The 23,309-nt window shown below is 38.0% G+C and overlaps 1 protein-coding gene across 4 annotated transcripts in view; it reads right to left on the reverse strand.

The window, feature by feature from the left end:
• LOC117324115 (unconventional myosin-VIIa-like) overlaps window positions 1–23,309 on the reverse strand; it is an 80,507-nt gene that overhangs the window by 16,292 nt on the left and 40,906 nt on the right. For all 4 annotated transcript variants that reach the window (XM_033879782.1, XM_033879796.1, XM_033879804.1 and 1 more), the window contains 14 exons: window positions 22,190–22,353; window positions 18,237–18,411; window positions 15,282–15,356; window positions 14,635–14,719; window positions 14,095–14,201; window positions 13,301–13,427; window positions 13,010–13,128; window positions 12,484–12,622; window positions 10,099–10,244; window positions 8,950–9,123; window positions 7,103–7,206; window positions 5,572–5,771; window positions 4,365–4,431; window positions 2,424–2,529 (listed from right to left, as the gene is read on the reverse strand). In XM_033879782.1, coding sequence (XP_033735673.1) covers window positions 2,424–2,529; window positions 4,365–4,431; window positions 5,572–5,771; window positions 7,103–7,206; window positions 8,950–9,123; window positions 10,099–10,244; window positions 12,484–12,622; window positions 13,010–13,128; window positions 13,301–13,427; window positions 14,095–14,201; window positions 14,635–14,719; window positions 15,282–15,356; window positions 18,237–18,411; window positions 22,190–22,353 — 1,788 coding nt within the window. The remainder of the gene's footprint in view (window positions 1–2,423; window positions 2,530–4,364; window positions 4,432–5,571; window positions 5,772–7,102; window positions 7,207–8,949; window positions 9,124–10,098; window positions 10,245–12,483; window positions 12,623–13,009; window positions 13,129–13,300; window positions 13,428–14,094; window positions 14,202–14,634; window positions 14,720–15,281; window positions 15,357–18,236; window positions 18,412–22,189; window positions 22,354–23,309) is intronic.

Below are 23,309 nucleotides of genomic sequence, written 5' to 3' on the forward strand. Positions count from 1 at the left end.
ATTTTGTTTATTTTTGTTTAACGTCCTATTAACAGCCAGGTTCATTTAAGGACGTGCCAGGTTTTGGAGGTGGAGGGAAGCTGGAGTACCCGGAGAAAAACCACCGGTCTACGGTCAGTACCTGGCAACTGCCCCACGTAGGTTTCGAACTCGCAACCCAGTGGTGGAGGGCTAGTGATAAAGTGTCGGTACACCTTAACCACTCGGCCACCGCGGCCCCTATATCCCATTGAAACTGTAATAACTACTCAAGCATGTATGGCACTTCAAAATAAAAACTTGAGTCCTTTTGTTCAGGAATCATTTGATATTTATAAGTCTTTGAGAAGGTATAGTTATTGTTAACAATGTGATAAAGGATAACAACCAGATAGAGACTGTATCTTCAATGTTTAAGCTAACAAGCAAAAAAATCTTGCAAGCCTCGTTTTCAAATTCAAACCGATTATTACATCTCTATGCAGTTAAATGATGATTTTCATAGTAAGGCTTAGCTAAAACGTAAACTGTCTTGTGAAGTTTTGAAAGAAATGTACTTTATACTTTATTACAGGGTCTCCTCAGAATAATACTAAAACACAATGATTAAAAAAAATCCTACAAGTTTTCAAATTCATTAAAGATTTGTCCAAAGATCACAAAACATCCATTGTGTATTGCTTAAATTGATCTCCATGTAGTCTGCTAGGTGACACATGTCATCAGATGAAGAATACACTGCCCATTAATTGTTTAATAATCTGCACCAAACACAAAGTACCTTTCAAAAACACCATTATCGTATGTTCTTACCTCGACTGTCGACATGTTGTTGGTTAAGGGTATTATGTTGATTTAATTTTTTGTAATACATAAAAGTTTGAAAATAATTGCTATCTCCAATTCCAATGTTTTAATGTTCTTAGAAGAGTTTTTTGCAGTAAGGAAAAGTGTTAGAAGCGAATGTTTTGCTGTCAGCCATATTGGATTGAACACATAATAGTATCATAGATGACGTAATGGTGAAATAATCTCCATATCCAATATCTAAACATAGGAAATAACACCAAATCTACTATGGATTCTTCTAAACAAACACTAGCGTTGTTTAAAAATGAGATGGTAATGTTAAAATCCAAGAAAATTATGCAACTATCATTACAGATGATTCCATGCACAATTTGTATGAATGAGTTTTCAAAGTACTGGCTACATGTATTCTGTTTGTACCTTGAGACAGTGGAGGAACTGTGGTTTGGTGTGAACCGTGTTTTACTGTATTCTGTTTGTACCTTGAGACAGTGGATGAACTGTGGTTTGGTGTGAACCGTGTTTTACTGTATCCTTGAGACAGTGGAGGAACTGTGGTTTGGTGTGAACCGTGTTTTACTGTATCCTTGAGACAGTGGATGAACTGTGGTTTGGTGTGAACCATGTTTTACTGTATTCTTGAGTCAGTGGATGAACTGTGGTTTGGTGTGAACCGTGTTTTACTGTATCCTTGAGACAGTGGATGAACTGTGGTTTAGTGTGAACCATGTTTTACTGTATCATTGAGACAGTGGAGGAACTGTGGTTTGGTGTGAACCGTGTTTTACTGTATCCTTGAGACAGTGGATGAACTGTGGTTTGGTGTGAACCGTGTTTTACTGTATCCTTGAGACAGTGGATGAACTGTGGTTTGGTGTGAACCGTGTTTTACTGTATCCTTGAGACAGTGGATGAACTGTGGTTTGGTGTGAACCGTGTTTTACTGTATTCTGTTTGTACCTTGAGACAGTGGATGAACTGTGGTTTGGTGTGAACCGTGTTTTACTGTATCCTTGAGACAGTGGATGAACTGTGGTTTGGTGTGAACCGTGGTTTACTGTATCATTGAGACAGTGGATGAACTGTGGTTTGGTGTGAACCGTGTTTTACTGTATCCTTGAGACAGTGGATGAACTGTGGTTTGGTGTGAACCGTGGTTTACTGTATCCTTGAGACAGTGGATGAACTGTGGTTTAGTGTGAACCATGTTTTACTGTATTCTGTTTGTACATTGAGACAGTGGATGAACTGTGGTTTGGTGTGAACCGTGTTTTACTGTATCCTTGAGACAGTGGATGAACTGTGGTTTGGTGTGAACCGTGGTTTACTGTATTCTGTTTGTACCTTGAGACAGTGGATGAACTGTGGTTTGGTGTGAACCGTGTTTTACTGTATCCTTGAGACAGTGGAGGAACTGTGGTTTGGTGTGAACCATGTTTTACTGTATTCTGTTTGTACCTTGAGACAGTGGATGAACTGTGGTTTGGTGTGAACCGTGTTTTACTGTATCCTTGAGACAGTGGAGGAACTGTGGTTTGGTGTGAACCATGTTTTACTGTATTCTGTTTGTACCTTGAGACAGTGGATGAACTGTGGTTTGGTGTGAACCGTGTTTTACTGTATTCTGTTTGTACCTTGAGACAGTGGATGAACTGTGGTTTGGTGTGAACCAGAGTTCTGATCAGGCTGTCAAGCTTGCTTTGGAAGTCACTGGACAGCGTTCCTCGGACCTCTTCTGATCTACACAATTAGGTAAGATATTAATTATTAATAGTAAAATATCAACAGATAAAGGCTAAAACAGAATGGCTCTAACATGAATATTATTACATGTTTTCTAAAATAACTTACACATGATACTGAAAATCAATCTGGATCATCTATTCAAAGTTTACAGGACTAACAACTCATTTTTTATATATCAATACTGGAAACACTGCATGTTGCCAGAACAATCTTCAAAATTTATATACAGAAAAAAATTGGTGATGGAGGAGGAATGGAGGAGGAATTGGTGATGAAGGAGGAATGGAGGAGGAATTGGTGATGGAGGAGGAATGGAGGAGGAATTGGTGATGGAGGAGGAATGGAGGAGGAATGGAGGAGGAATTGGTGATGGAGGAGGAATGGAGGAGGAATTGGTGATGGAGGAGGAATTGGTGATGGAGGAGGAATGGAGGAGGAATTGGTGATGGAGGAGGAATGGAGGAGGAATGGAGGAGGAATTGGTGATGGAGGAGGAATGGAGGAGGAATTGGTGATGGAGGAGGAATGGAGGAGGAATTGGTGATGAAGGAGGAATGGAGGAGGAATGGAGGAGGAATTGGTGATGGAGGAGGAATGGAGGATGAATGGAGGAGGAATTGGTGATGGAGGATGAATTGGTGATGGAGGAGGAATGGAGGAGGAATTGGTGATGGAGGAGGAATGGAGGAGGAATTGGTGATGGAGGAGGAATTGGTGAAAATGAAGTAATGGATGGTGACCTACTGACACACTGGTACTGAAATAAAATGCTAGGTGAAACTTTCTGGAAATGTTGATGTGAATACCATACAATTCATCTTTAACATTACCGTCAACTGTACATACATCTATAACCATACAATTCATCTTTAACATTACCGTCAACTGTACATACATCTATAACCATACAATTCGTCTTTAACATTACCGTCAACTGTAAATACATCTATAACCATACAATTCATCTTTAACATTACCGTCAACTGTACATACATCTATAACCATACAATTCATCTTTAACATTACCGTCAACTGTACATACATCTATAACCATGCCGTTTGTCTTTAACATTACCGTCAACTGTACATACATCTATAACCATACAATTCATCTTTAACATTACCGTCAACTGTACATACATCTATAACCATGCCGTTTGTCTTTAACATTACCGTCAACTGTACATACATCTATAACCATACAATTCATCTTTAACATTACCGTCAACTGTACATACATCTATAACCATGCCGTTTGTCTTTAACATTACCGTCAACTGTACATACATCTATAACCATACAATTCATCTTTAACATTACCGTCAACTGTACATACATCTATAACCATGCCGTTTGTCTTTAACATTACCGTCAACTGTACATACATCTATAACCATACAATTCATCTTTAACATTACCGTCAACTGTACATACATCTATAACCATGCCGTTTGTCTTTAACATTACCGTCAACTGTACATACATCTATAACCATACAATTCATCTTTAACATTACCGTCAACTGTACATACATCTATAACCATACAATTCATCTTTAACATTACCGTCAACTGTACATACATCTATAACCATGCCGTTTGTCTTTAACATTACCGTCAACTGTACATACATCTATAACCATGCCGTTTGTCTTTAACTTTAATGTAAACTGTAGATATTTTAAGTGGTAATCTTACTTTAGTAATTTTCACATTTGAAGTGCTCCGTTACATTATGATTGCACTTATTGCTGTTTCTGTAAATTTTCTCTATGACATCGAGAATGACAGCATGACAATACCAAACCCTATCACAATCACTGGACGTACCCACTACGCCCTGATGAAGATGACGGCAGTATTCTGTGTTTCATGCCTTTGGGTCCGGGTCCACTACCTGTCAACACAGAAATAATACCTGTTTTATACCTTAGTGCAATACTGTATGTTGGTTATGGATTACCGTACTAAGCAACCTGATAATAGCAATACTTGGTCAGGACCATCTCAAGATCATTTCAGAAGGTTAGAGCTTAACGGAAAGTTAACAGAAGTAATAAGGTATGTACAAAAGTAAGGTAGATAGAGAAGTAAGGTAGATATAGAAGTAAGGTAGATATAGATATCAAGTAGATACAGAAGTAAGGTAGATATAGAAGTAAGGTAGACATAGAAGTAAGGTAGATATAGAAGTAAGGTAGATACAGAAGTAAGGTAGATATAGAAGTAAGGTAGATACAGAGGTAAGGTAGATATAGAAGTAAGGTAGATATAGAAGTAAGGTAGATACAGATGTAAGGTAGATATAAAGTAAGGTAGATATAAAGTAAGGTAGATACAGAAGTAAGGTAGATATAGACGTAAGGTAGATATAGAAGTAAGGTAGATACAGAAGTAAGGTAGATACAGAAGTAAGGTAGATACAGAAGTAAGGTAAATACAGAAGTAAGGTAGATATAGACGTAAGGTAGATATAGAAGTAAGGTAGATACAGAAGTAAGGTAGATATAGACGTAAGGTAGATATAGAAGTAAGGTAGATACAGAAGTAAGGTAGATATAGACGTAAGGTAGATATAGAAGTAAGGTAGATACAGAAGTAAGGTAGATACAGAAGTAAGGTAGATACAGAAGTAAGGTAGATATAGACGTAAGGTATAGATATAGAAGTAAGGTAGATACAGAAGTAAGGTAGATATAGACGTAAGGTAGATATAGAAGTAAGGTAGATACAGAAGTAAGGTAGATATAGACGTAAGGTAGATATAGAAGTAAGGTAGATATAGAAGTAAGGTAGATACAGAAGTAAGGTAGATATAGAAGTAAGGTAGATATAGAAGTAAGGTAGATATAGACGTAAGGTAGATATAGAAGTAAGGTAGATATAGAAGTAAGGTAGATATAGACGTAAGGTAGATACAGCAGTAAGGTAAATACAGATGTAAGGTAGATATAGAATTAAGGTAGATACAGCAGTAAGGTAGATACAGCAGTTAGGTAGATACAGATATCAGGTAGATATAGAAGTAAATACGTACTACTTGAGCTCCTTGTTTCCCGAGCAAACAGGTGTGACACAAAACCAAAGTTGCAGTTCTGTTTGGAGAGGATAGAGATGACGTCATCAGAAAGCTGGTCACGGTTGTTAGTCAGGAAGTTTGATGCATCATACACTACGCGGCCAGCAAAATGGCGGATACCAAACACACATGATGCCTTTGGCAGTGGTTCAAAAAAACTGTAAATACAGATGATTATATCAATATCATCCCATTACATAAGAAAAAAATATACATACACCAATCAAATATCATATAGTGTTTATAATATGAAGTGCCAGTGGGCGGAACAATATATACCTATCGAGTACTGTAAAAATAACTATATGAAATGAAGAAAAGAGAATAACTTTTGCAAAAAATAGTTGTAGGAGGATATCTGTAGACACAAAATATCAAACAAAGGGCAATAACTTTATATCTGAGTTATTTAACCTATGTCCCAGGTAGATATACTGTATAGGACCAGGTAGATATACTGTATAGGACCAGGTAGATATACTGTATAGGACCAGGTAGATATACCGTATAGGACCAGGTAGATATACTGTAAAGGACCAGGTAGATATACTGTATAGGACCAGGTAGATATACTGTATAGGACCAGGTAGATATACTGTATAGGACCAGGTAGATATACCGTATAGGACCAGGTAGATATACTGTATAGGACCAGGTAGATATACTGTATAGGACCAGGTAGATATACTGTATAGGACCAGGTAGATATACTGTATAGGACCAGGTAGATATACTGTATAGGACCAGGTAGATACACCGTATAGGACCAGGTAGATATACTGTATAGGACCAGGTAGATATACTGTATAGGACCAGGTAGATATACTGTATAGGACCAGGTAGATATACAGTATAGGACCAGGTAGATATACAGTATAGGACCAGGTAGATATACTGTATAGGACCAGGTAGATATACTGTATAGGACCAGGTAGATATACTGTATAGGACCAGGTAGATATACTGTATAGGACCAGGTAGATATACCGTATAGGACCAGGTAGATATACCGTATAGGATCAGGTAGATATACTGTATAGGACCAGGTAGATATACCGTATAGGACCAGGTAGATATACTGTATAGGACCAGGTAGATATACCGTATAGGACCAGGTAGATATACCGTATAGGACCAGGTAGATATACCGTATAGGACCAGGTTGATATACCGTATAGGACCAGGTAGATATACTGTATAGGACCAGGTAGATATACTATAGGACCAGGTAGATATACCGCATAGGACCAGGTAGATATACCGTATAGGACCAGGTAGATATACCGTATAGGACCAGGTAGATATACCGTATAGGACCAGGTAGATATACTGTATAGGACAGGTAGATATACCGTATAGGACCAGGTAGATATACTGTATAGGACCAGGTAGATATACTGTATAGGACCAGGTAGATATACTGTATAGGACCAGGTAGATATACCGTATAGCACAAGGCAGATATACTGTATAGGACCCATGCACTCACTAGTTGTGGATCCTGTGGTGGACTTTGGCCTTGCTAACAAAGGTATCCGGTGATGTACGTGGCTGGGCACACTCTGTCTCCAGAATACTTAGCAACCCACTCCTCTACAACATCAATATACAGTACGATACTTAGTCACTCCTCTACAACATCAATATACAGTACGATACTTAGTCACTCCTCTACAACATCAATATACAGTACGATACTTAGTCACTCCTCTACAACATCAATAAACAGTACGATACTTAGTCACTCCATTACAACATCAATATGCAGTACGATACTTAGTCACACCTCTACAACATCAATATACAGTACGATACTTAGTCACTCCTCTACAACATCAATATACAGTACGATACTTAGTCACACCTCTACAACATCAATATACAGTATGATACTTAGTCACTCCTCTACAACATCAACAAACAGTACGATACTTAGTCACTCCTCTACAACATCAACAAACAGTATAATACTTAGTCACTCCTCTACAACATCAACAAACAGTACGATACTTAGTCACACCTCTACAACATCAACATACAGTACGATACTTAGTCACACCTCTACAACATCAATATACAGTACGATACTTAGTCACACCTCTACAACATCAATATACAGTACGATACTTAGTCACTCCTCTACAACATCAACATACAGTATAATACTTAGTCACTCCTCTACAACATCAACATACAGTATAATACTTAGTCACACCTCTACAACATCAACATACAGTATAATACTTAGTCACTCCTCTACAACATCAACATACAGTACGATACTTAGTCACTCCTCTACAACATCAATATACAGTACGATACTTAGTCACACCTCTACAACATCAATATACAGTACGATACTTAGTCACTCCTCTACAACATCAATATACAGTATGATACTTAGTCACTCCTCTACAACATCAATATACAGTATAATACTTAGTCACTCCTCTACAACATCAACATACAGTACGATACTTAGTCACTCCTCTACAACATCAATATACAGTATGATACTTAGTCACTCCTCTACAACATCAATATACAGTACGATACTTAGTCACACCTCTACAACATCAATAAACAGTACGATACTTAGTCACTCCTCTACAACATCAATATACAGTACGATACTTAGTCACTCCTCTACAACATTAATATACAGTACGATACTTAGTCACACCTCTACAACATCAATAAACAGTACGATACTTAGTCACTCCTCTACAACATCAACATACAGTACGATACTTAGTCACTCCTCTACAACATCAATATACAGTACGATAATTAGTCACTCCTCTACAACATCAATATACAGTACGATACTTAGCCACACCTCTACAACATATTTGTCCTCTAATAGTTAAGATGCTCTGCTGTTGGTCAAGAGGATTTGAAGATTTGCTTTATATTAGAAAAGGAGGTCTGTTATTGGTCAAGAGTAGTGCAAGATTTAACCTGTATTAGAAAAGGAGGTCTGTTATTGGTCAAGAGGAATTCAAGATTTACCCTGTATTAGATAAGGAGGTATGTTATTGGTCAAGAGTAGTTCAAGATTTACCCTGTATTAGATAAGGAGGTCTGTTATTGGTCAAGAGGCGTTCAAGATTTACCTTGTATTAGATAAGGAGGTCTGTTATTGGTCAAGAGTAGTTCAAGATTTACCCTGTATTAGATAAGGAGGTCTGTTATTGGTCAAGAGTAGTTCAAGATTTAACCTGTATTAGATAAGGAGGTCTGTTATTGGTCAAGTGGAGTTCAAGATTTACCCTGTATTAGATAAGGAGCACTGGGATTCATTGGGAGAAGTTTCAACTTTGACCTTCACTATACCTTGGATGAGAGGAGCTCAAGGATTGGTTCATTGTCAAAGTATGTGACCTCTATATCAGCTTGTACACCTTCCTCTCTAAGAGACTGCATGGTGCTCTTAAACACATGGGTGTTGTAGAAATGCTGCATGGTTTCTGCACATAGGTTTATACATAGTTGTTCCAACCGATTACACTGAAAATCAGATAACACAGGCTTATATACTGCCAGTCAATATTAGTTCATATACTACAATACAAATCAGACAATAGGTTTAGATATTTAAAGTAAGATGATAAGGTTTATGTTCTATTAGACAGTGTTCAGGTGTATATTACTCTGTAAATCTTTTTTGACAGCAATGCTTTCACAGTTATAAAATCATAGTAATTTTGGAGGGGTTCTGGAGTGTACCAATAGATGCTTTGCTTTTAAACTGAAATTTGACACATCTCAACTCTGTGACCATGAATGTAGAAGGTTTGTTTATTTGAACAAAATTGTAGCCATTCCTCCCAGCATGCTAACTGACTAATGTCATAACTCTTTACTTCTTTGTTTTTTAAAAAGACATCTAAAATTTTCAACACATTTGAACCATTCTGACCTTGAAAGTAGGTCAAGGTCACTCATTTGAAGATGCTTGGTAGCCCTTCATCCCAGCATGCTACTGGCCAAATATCATGGTCTGGGTCTCTTGGATTATAGGCTTCTTAATGTCATAACAAATTGTTAATTTGTTTATATATGCAAAATTTGACCTTGACCTTTGACCCAGTGACCTTAGCTTTGGTCAGCTGACTCAAGGAAAAAGGTTGAATTTCAATGAAATGTTTGTCTGCTAAAAGGTGTCAAATTTGACCTTCTCCCTTGACCTAATGTTGTTGACCTTTTTGATCCAGTGACTACGGTCATCTTTAATCCTTGTTTGATTCCAACCATGTTTGCTTCATTTCATAACTAAATGTTTATACGTTAACACATTTGACCAATGTGAACATAACTAAATGTTTATACGTTAACACATTTGACCAATGTGAACATAACTAAATGTTTATATGTTAACACATTTGACCAATGTGAACATAACTAAATGTTTGTATGTTAACACATTTGACCAAAGTGAACATAGCTCAGGTCACCTCCTGATTGAAAAATTTCTCAAATTACCTCAGCTGTCTCAAATCCAAACATGTCCACAATACTGATGAAACCATCAAATCTGGTCTTTTTGCTGTAGTTGCTGCACACACTGCTGGTTAGGGACGGGTTCCGACTAAGGGGCATGTCCCTCACCCCGGAAATCCCTAGGGCATCTAAAACAGACATTGGAATGTATAGGTACTGTTACAACAAATACCTGTCCAAAGTTTGGGAGAAAGCTGTCAACACAATATCTGACCGAGCTTTAAAATAATGTGGTAAATATGAAATAAGCCTTTATATATAAGATACTATATGATGGTACTTCTACTCAGGATCTTTCCAGTTTTTTTCTCAAATTCAAATTTGTTTTGAGATGAAAGTATATATTGTGGGAGACCATATAATCAATCATTTGATAAGTTAGGTAATGTTTTCTAATATATAAATGATGATGTTGCTTGAGTAATTTTCACTGTGTCCACAAGTTTTTCCTTGAATGGTGAGATGGAATTCATTGCTTGCTGGATATAAGTTGTAAGGTTCAAGTCTTGGGACTTCTATAACCCCTAAATCTTATTCCGATGTAATGTTTTCCAATGATATCATTTAAGACTGTTCTGCTGCTGCATCATGTTCCATTTAAAATCATGCTTTGTTTCTACTATATGTGTACTAAATCTACAACTGTGGAGAAAAACAATTATTAAATAGATGTCTGTGTGGAACCTTATCTAACGCCTTCATAAAGTCCATGTTTCTTTGTAAAGAGTATCAAATTCTTAACTATTATCTAAAAGGGTTTCTCAATGTTGGAGATTCCTCTACCCTGAGGAAGGGCTTGTCAATGTTGAGAGTTAGCTTCCCTAAGGAACGGCTTGTCAATGTTGAGAGTTATTTACCCTGAGGAAGGTTTGTCAATGTTGAATGTTTCTACCCTAAGAAAGGGTTTGTCAATGTTGCGTGTTAGCTTCCCAAAGGAACGGTTTGTCAATGTTGAGAGTTATTTACCCTGAGGAAGGGTTTGTGAATGTTGAGAGCATTATCTATCCTGAAGAAACATATGTCAATGTTGAGAGTTATCTACCCTGAGGAAGGGTTTGTCAATGTTGAATGTTTCTACCCTGAGGAAGGGTATGTCAATGTAGAGAGTTATCTACCCTGAGGAAGGGTTTGTCAATGTTGAATGTTTCTACCCTGAGGAAGGGTAGGTCAATGTTGAGAAAGGTTATCTACCCTGGACAAGGGTATAATGTCAATAATCAGAAAGGGTTATCTACCCTGAAGAAGGGTATGTCAATTATCAGAAAGGGTTATCTACCCTGGACAAGGATATGTCAATTATCAGAAAGGGTTATCTACCCTGAGGAAAGATTTAACAGCTTACAGAGTTATATACCCTGAGGAAGGGTATGTCAATAATCAGAAAGAGTTATCTACCCTGAAGAAGGGTATGTCAATGTGTTGAGAGTTATCTACCCTGAAGAAGGGTATGTCAATAATCAGAAAGGGTTATCTACCCTGAAGAAGGGTATGTCAATGTAGAGAGTTATCTACCCTGAGGAAGGGTATGTCAATGTAGAGAGTTATCTACCCTGAAGAAGGGTATGTCAATAATCAGAAAGGGTTATCTACCCTGAAGAAGGGTATGTCAATGTAGAGAGTTATCTACCCTGAAGAAGGGTATGTCAATGTAGAGAGTTATCTACCCTGAAGAAGGGTATATCAATAATCAGAAAGAGTTATCTACCCTGAAGAAGGGTATAATGTCAATAATCAGAAAGAGTTATCTACCCTGAAGAAGGGTATGTCAATAATCAGAAAGGGTTATCTACCCTGAAGAAGGGTATGTCAATGTAGAGAGTTATCTACCCTGAGGAAGGGTATGTCAATGTAGAGAGTTATCTACCCTGAGGAAGGGTATGTCAATGTAGAGAGTTATCTACCCTGAGGAAGGGTATTTCAATGTGTTGAGAGTTATCTACCCTGAAGAAGGGTATGTCAATAATCAGAAAGGGTTATCTACCCTGAAGAAGGGTATGTCAATGTAGAGAGTTATCTACCCTGAGGAAGGGTATTTCAATGTGTTGAGAGTTATCTACCCTGAAGAAGGGTATGTCAATAATCAGAAAGGGTTATCTACCCTGAAGAAGGGTATGTCAATGTAGAGAGTTATCTACCCTGAGGAAGGGTATGTCAATGTAGAGAGTTATCTACCCTGAGGAAGGGTATTTCAATGTGTTGAGAGTTATCTACCCTGAAGAAGGGTATGTCAATAATCAGAAAGGGTTATCTACCCTGAAGAAGGGTATGTCAATAATCAGAAAGGGTTATCTACCCTGAGGAAAGATTTAACAGCTGACAGAGTTATACACCCTGAGGAAGGGTTTGCCAGTTGAGAGAGTTACCTACCTTGATGAAGGTTGGATTCTGTGCTGTCTGATAGAGTGGAATTACAGGAAGGTCTCCTAATGCTATTTGCTCGTTTTAATATTGCTGACACTGTCCTGAAGTAGAGGGCCTTACTTAAGGCATCTCTAGTTGTGTTTGCCTGCAAAAAACATACTTTTCAGCTGTTGGAATGATTTCATATACAAATTTAGTCTATAGTAAACATGAGTTGATGTTATATGAACTATGTATATATCACATAAGACAATAAGTTGACCATGTATATCTCACAAAAGAATAAGTTTACCATGTATATCTCACAAGAGAATAAGTTTACCATGAATATCACACAAGAGAATAAGTTTACCATGTATATCTCACAAGAGAATAAGTTTACCATGTATATCTCACAAGAGAATAAGTTTACCATGTATATCACACAAGAGAATAAGTTTACCATGTATATCACACAAGAGAATAAGTTTACCATGTATATCACACAAGAGAATAAGTTTACCATGTATATCACACAAGAGAATAAGTTTACCATGTTAACATCTGCCAGAGACTTGCAGACCTGTCCCCGTGAGTTCCTGGTCCGAGTTGTAAATCCTCGGTACAGGGCTACCCCAGATACTCCCAGCAGGGCAGCTACAGCCTTGATCTCTGTAAATATCCAATCAAACCATTTCATTATGCAATATGACACAGGATTTAATTATTATGTAATATGGATTATTTAATTAATGCTTGGGATTGTCCCCTATATACTGTATATACACTGGCATACACACACAATACTGGCATAATAATGAATGAATTACATAGAAATATTTACCATTATTGCCCACCAGGTCCAGTTCCAGACCAGTGCCCTCCACAAACTCTATATTCCCCAGCAGGAGGACAGCAGAGAACACTCTCATCACATCTGAGAAAGGAATACCCAAAATCGACAGGGCACTCTACAAATAAATGCAGTTTGGAAAATGAATTAGCACATGTAACATGCAATGAACTGAGAACGACAATACTTATTCTCTGACTAATGTAAATAGAGGTTACACAATGAGTGATTGTTACGACCTTTAATGAGTGTTTTTTGCATCTTTGGAAAAATAACTAACGAGAGAGAAAGAATTACCATTGGTGCCCACCACCATATTAGGACCAAACATCTTGACAGTATTTATAGACAGACAGATCCATATAGTACTTTATGAGAAACAGTGATATTGTTTATAGACAGATCCATATAGTACTTTATGAGAAGCAGTGATATTGTTTATAGACAGATCCATATAGTACTTTATGAGAAACAGTGATATTGTTTATAGACAGACAGATCCATATAGTACTTTATGAGAAACAGTGATATTGTTTATAGACAGACAGATCCATATACTACTTTATGAGAAACAGTGATATTGTTTATAGACAGATCCATAGAGTACTTTATGAGAAACAGTGATATTGTTTATAGACAGACAGACGGAGGACCATGGACAAAAGGATAATTGAATTTCCCATCATTTCATGATGGTGGGCATGGTTGGCTAAAGATTAGGAATATCTTTACTCTTTCTGCTGTCAAAATTTACATAAACATGGTGATTACCAAAGAGTTTATACCTTCCAGGCATCAAAGCGTGCCTTATCCTCTAGTTCATTCTGTAGAGAGCTTCCCGAGCTGAGGTAGCGTAGGTTGTGGATGGAGTAGCCGGTCAGGTGTAGCTTGGCTGTAAAGGAAGATAGCCTTATCTTATTTGACCAATGAAGATGACCATTTATATCAATGTGTTAAGTTTAAAGTTTAATCCAATCACACAATATCACAAGCATGGAAGATTGTATAACACAGTTATTGGTAGAACATTTATCAAAAAGCATTGGTGGAGGTTAAAATAAAAACCCCATAAAGATGAGGTAGGGGGATCTCAACACGACGGGAAAGATTCGGACAAATCAAGGTAAATATGTGGACACCATCAACACAGGAGACCAGGTATTGAGCTATTGACCAATGTCAGTACAAGTTCAATGTCAAATTATTTTAGATGGCCTACAAAAGGAAGAAATTATAAGTTTTCCTTTTTCATCAACAGCAAATGAGCTAGTAAAAAAATGGAGGATGAAATTTAGTAAGATATTTGACTGAATATTTCATTTTACCTTTCTCCTCAGAGCCAAGGCCACTCAACATCTGATAAAAAATATGGTAATTCTTTTCGTAGCGTTGGATGTTACACACCCTTTCCTGTAAACATTTGAAAAATAAATAAGTGAAATGTACACCAAATTTAATACCTAAATCAGCAGCTAAAAGTACATGTTTATACCTGTCTGTACTGCACCTAGACACAATGACCAGACTGGACAATGGTGAACATTCCGGTGGAGTTTCCTCACATGTCTCACCGTGGTATAAATACCATGTGACATGCCATACAGCCATACACTGATTCAGACACATGACTTTGGTTACATAAGTCAACCCATTAAAAGTCCTCCAGCTCAGTCTTCCTGGTAATCGGATACGGAACTGATACTTAATGTCACCTTTGCATGCTAAGATGTATTTCCACCTGTAAGTGGGCACTAATTTACACCAGTACCACATTACTTACCATTCCTCCTGATCTGTGTGGATAATGGCTTAAGATCACCAAAACATGTATCACAGTATTTGAATAATGCTCCTGGTGAAAAAATGATACTTAATAAAATCATGAAATACTTTGAAATGTATTAGGTTTCATTTAAACTTAAAATAAACAGAATAGAAACAGGATTGTGAATGTAATCCTAGAGTGACCTACCCTGTCCAGTAGGTAGGCATGTATCTTCGCTCGGTAGATAGCAGTGTCACTTATAAAGTTCTCTATGAACATCCCCTGAAATAAAAATTAATTTGTAACGAATTAGAGTATCACCATCTGTCTATGACAGGATATCTAATTTTCGTAAATATTGTTCCTGATATTGAATTAAACTGTTTAACATGTGACTGTTGATATATTATATTACAACCAGTAAGAAAAGCATTCAAACACCAGTATGTTACAGGGAGATTAGATAATGGTGGGTGCCTATGACACTGGTATGGTGTATAACAATACAGTATTATGTTTGTAATGAATAAATGATCTGTCATATAGAGCATGTTCAAAACAATTATAACTAGAAATTGTCATGGACAATTTGACGGGCTTTTCACACCCTTGACAAACTTAAGGGAACATTTACCTTTATGACCTTAAATTTAGGTCAAGGTCATTCATTTAAACACATTTTTAGACCGTCATTTAAGCATGCTACTGTCCAAATATCAACTTCCTGGGCCTCTCAGAAGTCATTTCAAGATTTTAGCCAATTTGATACCTGTGAACCTTGAATGTAGGTCAAGGTCATTCATTTGAACAAACTTGGTAGCCGTTCACTGAAGCATGCTACTGACCCAATATCAAATCCCCGGCACTCTTGGTTATTGAGAAGAAATCGTTCAAAGACTTTAGGCTATTTGACGCCATGTGACGTTGAATGAAGATTAAGGTCATTCATTAGAACAAAGTTGGTAGTACTTCACCCAAGCATGCTACAGACCCAATAACACCTCTCTGGGACTCTTGGTTATTGAGAAGAAATCGTTCAAAGTTTTTAGACTATTTGACTCCTTGTGACCTTGAATGAAGGTCAAGGTCATTCATTAGAACAAAATTGGTAGCCCTTCACCCATGCACGTTACAGGCCAAATATAAAGTCCCTGGGTCTCTTGGTTTTTGAGAAGATATCGTTTGAAGATTTATTAATGATTGCGCAATCATGCAAATTTTCAAAATGGTGTACTACCTGAACCGGAAGTGCTAATGAAAACCCGAAGGTACCAAAATCATTAGAATGACATTCTGCATCGATCGATATAAAAAAAAATCATAAAATGAAAAAGTTGAAAATTTGGTGACCTTTGACCCAATAGCGAACTCTTTTATTTGACCTCTGACCTTAAAACTTTTGGTGAGTAAAAGTTAGAGCCAGGCATAATTGCATGACCCCTGTAAAATGGATACTTTTTGAATTATGGGCATTTTAAGCTTTTCAATACATGACGTCATAGCGGCCATATTGGATATCGGACCGTCCCAATGAAATAAAAACTTGGTCAGTGCAATCTCATAGTCATATTGTCAAAGTTTGTGCTGAATCGCACTGGTTGAATTTAAGAAAAAACTTAAAATGTGCATGGTCTTGATACAAAAAAGAACAAAAAAAATATTCAAAATGGCGTACCGCCTTATCGGCAAACGTTACCGAAAAACTAAAGACATCAAAATCATCAGAATAACATCCTGCATCATATTTCAAAAGATTTTTTGAAAAATATCGAAAAATAAAAAAATTCTAAAAATAGACTAACTTGACCCCATAGCGAGCTTTTTTATTTGACCTCTGACCTTAAACTTGTAATTATATAAAAGTTAGCCCCAAACTTACTGTAACATAATATCATAACATGACTCTTGTATCTTATATACTTTTGAGTTATGGCCATTTTAAACTTTTAAGGTATGACGTCATAGCGGCCATATTGGATTCTTGACCTATTTGTAAATCATTATTATTTACCTCCTTTGACTTATGCCATATGAAGTAAGCAAAATGTCATTGACATACCTCTTACCATTTTAGAGCGAATCTTTACACAAAATGGAGTGCAGAAAAATAATAATAAACAGAACAAAAACAATAGGTCTTTTCACCATTTGGTGAAAAGCCCTAATTACTGACATAACCTGGATGATTGGAGGTGACTGAGCCGGCTGATGACATCAGTCTTAATTGGCATCGGCTGCACTCTGGGTTGGTGACTGTGGTGATGGACCCTAACTTCTCCCCCATATCCCCACCTATAACAGTACTCACCACTCGGCTACACTCTGGACCCTAACTTCTCCCCCATATCCCCACCTATAACAGTACTCACCACTCGGCTACACTCTGGACCCTAACTTCTCCCCCATATCCCCACCTATAACAGTACTCACCACTCGGCTACACTCTAGACCCTAACTTCTCCCCCATATCACCACCTATAACAGTACTCACCACTCGGCTACACTCTGGACCCTAACTTCTCCCCCATATCCCCACCTATAACAGTACTCACCACTCGGCTACACTCTGGACCCTAACTTCTCCCCCATATCCCCACCTATAACAGTACTCACCACTCGGCTACACACTGGACCCTAACTTCTCCCCCATATCCCCACCTATAACAGTACTCACCACTCGGCTACACACTGGACCCTAACTTCTCCCCCATATCCCCACCTATAACAGTACTCACCACTCGGCTACACACTGGACCCTAACTTCTCCCCCATATCCCCACCTATAACAGTACTCACCACTCGGCTACACTCTGGACCCTAACTTCTCCCCCATATCCCCACCTATAACAGTACTCACCACTCGGCTACACTCTGGACCCTAACTTCTCCCCCATATCCCCACCTATAACAGTACTCACCACTCGGCTACACTCTGGACCCTAACTTCTCCCCCATATCCCCACCTATAACAGTACTCACCACTCGGCTACACTCTGGACCCTAACTTCTCCCCCATATCCCCACCTATAACAGTACTCACCACTCGGCTACACTCTGGACCCTAACTTCTCCCCCATATCCCCACCTATAACAGTACTCACCACTCGGCTACACTCTGGACCCTAACTTCTCCCCCATATCCCCACCTATAACAGTACTCACCACTCGGCTACACTCTGGGTTGGTGACTGTGGTGGCTGAACACAGAGACTGGAGAACAGTTAGGGTGGCAGACAGGTGTTTAAATGTATCGGTCTCCGATCCTCCACCCGCAATGTCAAACAGTTGGCGTAGTAACTGCATCGCACAGAATGTCTTCCCACTTCCACTCTCCCCACTGTAATCAACATTCAATCCTCAGGTTACTGTACATTACCACACTACACCTATTTTGTGTTGCCAATTATATCTTTCCTGAATCAAACTAAGCAGCCATCACATTAATTTGGACTCAAAGTAGAAGAAGAGATTATTGCAGGGCAATAAAATATTAGACAAGAAGATATTATTTTACGGTTAATTGTCCCAGTTGGATTGACCTACATAATTATGTACAGTGGACTATAACTAAACTGGACTCCATAGGGAATGCATCATTTGGCCGGAAATTAAATCACCCACGAATATTACTAACTATACAGAAGAATTTGTTAGCATGTTTACTGAACTGACATGACTGGGCTTATTGCCAGGTAAAGGTTAAGGAAGTCTGATTTTAGTGTGTCCCCTTAACAGGAACATTGTTACAAGGTCAGTCCCTCAATTCTAAAGTACAAGTCAACTTGCTTCACTAGATCCAGTATCATACATTTCTGAAATATTGCTTTTATGTCCCAATGATATAAATCTGTTACAAGGAACACCCATAAAACCATGTGACCATTCAACAGCAGCTCTTCGTCAGGCCACATGTGGTTATATAGCCTAAACTATACTAAAGTTTTAAAACATTTACCTTTATGTTGCAGCAATATAGCCTTGTTTGATATTTCTGTCAGACAAGCAAACGATACATGCTCATTAGGAAGATATTTATATTGATGACCTTTTCATGGAAATTAGAATCACAAATATCAATTTAATGTAAAAAGATTTTTATTGGTGTCTCTCATCTGCCCACGTGAGGACAGTTATTTCACACAGAGTGAATAAACAATATGAAAGAACATCACAGAAAACCTTATACACAATACCTACAATATATGGCAGCTGATTTCATCCTTAATAAACCAAACTACACAGGAAAACAAAAATATGTCAGACTGCCAAAACGAGGATGATTTGTGATGTTGGTGAGAGAGAATTGACAGCAGCTTAGTGCATACATCTAAACTGAAACAAGAAGTAAAGGGCATGTCTGACATTTACATGACCACGCTGAAACAGTGTCTGTCAGTCATGTCAGACCAGGGGAAGACAATTACAGCCTGCATGTCCAACTCACAATGACAATCTACAACAGTGACCATTCACACTGACCACTCACACATACAACTTACAACATTGACCACTCATACTGACAACTTACAACAGTGACAACTTACAACATTGACCACTAACACAGACAACTTACAACAGTGACCACTCACACAGACAACTTACAACAGTGACCACTCACACAGACAACTTACAACACTGACCACTCACACATACAACTTACAACATTGACCACTCATACTGACAACTTACAACAGTGACAACTTACAACATTGACCACTAACACAGACAACTTACAACATTGACCACTCACACTGACAACTTACAACATTGACCACTCACACAGACAACTTACAACAGTGACCACTCACACAGACAACTTACAACATTGACCACTCACACAGACAACTTACAACAGTGACCACTCACACAGACAACTTACAACATTGACCACTCACACAGACAACTTACAACAGTGACCACTCACACAGACAACTTACAACATTGACCACTCACACAGACAACTTACAACAGTGACCACTCACACAGACAACTTACAACAGTGACCACTCACACAGACAACTTACAACAGTGACCACTCACACAGACAACTTACAACAGTGACCACTCACACAGACAACTTACAACATTGACCACTAACACTGACAACTTACAACAGTGACAACTTACAACAGTGACCACTCACACAGACAACTTACAACAGTGACAACTTACAACATTGACCACTCACACAGACAACTTACAACAGTGACCACTCACACAGACAACTTACAACAGTAACAACTTACAACACTGACCACTCACACAGACAACTTACAACAGTGACCATTCACACAGACAACTTACAACATTGACCACTCACACAGACAACTTACAACACTGACCACTCACACATACAACTTACAACATTGACCACTCATACTGACAACTTACAACAGTGACAACTTACAACACTGACCACTCACACAGACAACTTACAACAGTGACCATTCACACAGACAACTTACAACAGTGACCACTCACACAGACAACTTTACTTACAACATTGACCACTCATACTGACAACTTACAACATTGACCACTCACACTGACAACTTACAACAGTGACAACTTACAACATTGACCACTAACACTGACAACTTACAACAGTGACAACTTACAACATTGACCACTAACACGGACAACTTACAACAGTGACAACTTACAACATTGACCACTAACACGGACAACTTACAACAGTGACCACTCACACTGACAACTTACAACATTGACCACTAACAGTGACATACAACCCTAAAGTTATTAGTGGACCACTATTATACAGACTAGCTGGGTGCTCCTGTCATAAAGTTATTAGTATATCACTTGGACTACTTCATAAACCGAAATACATGATCTGGTAGGGAAAACCTGATCAGCTAAGCTAAACTGATTAGTTAAGTTACACAGAATTATAAAAGTTGAACTTAATTGAGATTTAAAGCTATGTTGTAAGTGATTAAGCTAAGTTAACCTGATTAGCTAAGTTGTCAGTGATTAAGCTAAGTTAACCTGATTAGCTAAGTTGTCAGTGATTAAGTTGTAAGTGATTAAGCTAAGTTAACCTGATTAGCTAAGTTGTCAGTGATTAAGCTAAGTTAACCTGATTAGCTAAGTTGTCAGTGATTAAGTTGTAAGTGATTAAGCTAAGTTAACCTGATTAGCTAAGTTGTCAGTGATTAAGCTAAGTTAACCTGATTAGCTAAGTTGTCAGTGATTAAGTTTTAAGTGATTAAGCTAAGTTAACCTGATTAGCTAAGTTATAAGTGATTAAGTTGTAAGTGATTAAGTTTTAAGTGATTTAGCTAAGTTAACCTGATCAGCTAAGCTAAACTGATTAGTTAAGTTACACAGAATTATAAAAGTTAAACTTAATTGAGATTTAAAGCTAAGTTGTAAGTGATTAAGCTAAGTTAACCTGATTAGCTAAGTTGTCAGTGATTAAGCTAAGTTAACCTGATTAGCTAAGTTGTCAGTGATTAAGCTAAGTTAACCTGATTAGCTAAGCTGTCAGTGATTAAGTTTTAAGTGATTAAGCTAAGTTAACCTGATTAGCTAAGTTATAAGTGATTAAGTTGTAAGTGATTAAGCTAAGTTAACCTGATTAGCTAAGTTATAAGTGATTAAGTTGTAAGTGATTAAGTTTTAAGTGATTTAGCTAAGTTAACCTGATTAGCTAAGTTGTAAGTGATTAAGTTTTAAGTGATTAAGCTAAGTTAACCTGATTAGCTATGTTATAAGTGATTAAGCTAAGTTAACCTGATTAGCTAAGTTATAAGTGATTAAGTTATAAGTGATTAAGCTAAGTTAACCTGATTAGCTAAGTTGTAAGTGATTAAGTTTTAAGTGATTAAACTAAGTTAACCTGATTAGCTAAGTTATAAGTGATTAAGCTAAGTTAAAACAGGTAGAGATTACCTCTACCTACATGATCAGTTAAGCTTAAGGGTGAAAGGCTAACATTGATAATTGTCCAATAAAACATTCACAGATGCCAAAGATTCTTTTCATGTGACAGGTAAAACATTAAAAGGCACTTTTGTACAATTCTATATAATACACATGTGCTTTTGAACACAAGCCTTTGTAGTAAAAACAGGTGTAGAGTGGTCAATCACCTGACAATAATAGCCTGGGAGTGTCCAGTGTCAGCATGTTGTGTGACTGCATCCCTGACAACCCCTTGTAGAAGGACACTAGCCTTGACCGGCCCCAACAAGGCCTGGCAGCTTGGCCGATGTTGATAGCTGTTCACAGAGACCACTACAGGACCAATCTTATTCTAGAAACAAAAACATCATCAAATTCTCAAAAATAGTAAAACTAAAATATAATAACCTTAGTATAGAAACAAAAACTCTCAAAATTAGTAATGATTGAATACGGTGGGGGACAAACCTGTTGTTGTTGTGTAGGATGGTGATGTACCTGTTGTGTTGTGTAGGATGGTGACATACCTGTTGGTGTTGTGTAGGATGAGGACATACCTGTTGGTGTTGTGTAGGATGAGGACGTACCTGTTGGTGTTGTGTAGGATGGTGACATACCTGGTGGTGTTGTGTAGGATGGTGATGTACCTTGTTGTGTTGTGTAGGATGGTGACGTACCTGTTGTGTTGTGTAGGATGGTGATGTACCTTGTTGTGTTGTGTAGGATGGTGACGTACCTGTTAGTGTTGTGTAGGATGGTGATGTACCTGTTGTGTTGTGTAGGATGAGGACGTACCTGTTAGTGTTGTGTAGGATGGTGATGTACCTGTTGTGTTGTGTAGGATGAGGACATACCTGTTAGTGTTGTGTAGGATGGTGACGTACCTGTTGTGTTGTGTAGGATGGTGATGTACCTGTTGGTGTTGTGTAGGATGGTGATGTACCTGTTGTGTTGTGTAGGATGAGGACATACCTGTTAGTGTTGTGTAGGATGGTGACGTACCTGTTGTGTTGTGTAGGATGGTGATGTACCTGTTGGTGTTGTGTAGGATGGTGATGTACCTGTTGTGTTGCGTAGGATGGTGACGTACCTGTTAGTGTTGTGTAGGATGGTGATGTACCTGTTGGTGTTGTGTAGGATGGTGACATACCTGTTGTGTTGTGTAGGATGGTAATGTACCTTGTTGTGTTGTGTAGGATGGTGATGTACCTGTTGGTGTTGTGTGGGATGGTGACGTACCTTGTTGTGTTGTGTAGGAAGGTGATGTACCTGGTAGTGTTGTGTAGGATGGTGACGTACCTGTTAGTG

The sequence above is a fragment of the Pecten maximus genome, chromosome 1, assembly GCF_902652985.1.
Source record: "Pecten maximus chromosome 1, xPecMax1.1, whole genome shotgun sequence".
NCBI classification, from domain to species: domain Eukaryota; kingdom Metazoa; phylum Mollusca; class Bivalvia; order Pectinida; family Pectinidae; genus Pecten; species Pecten maximus.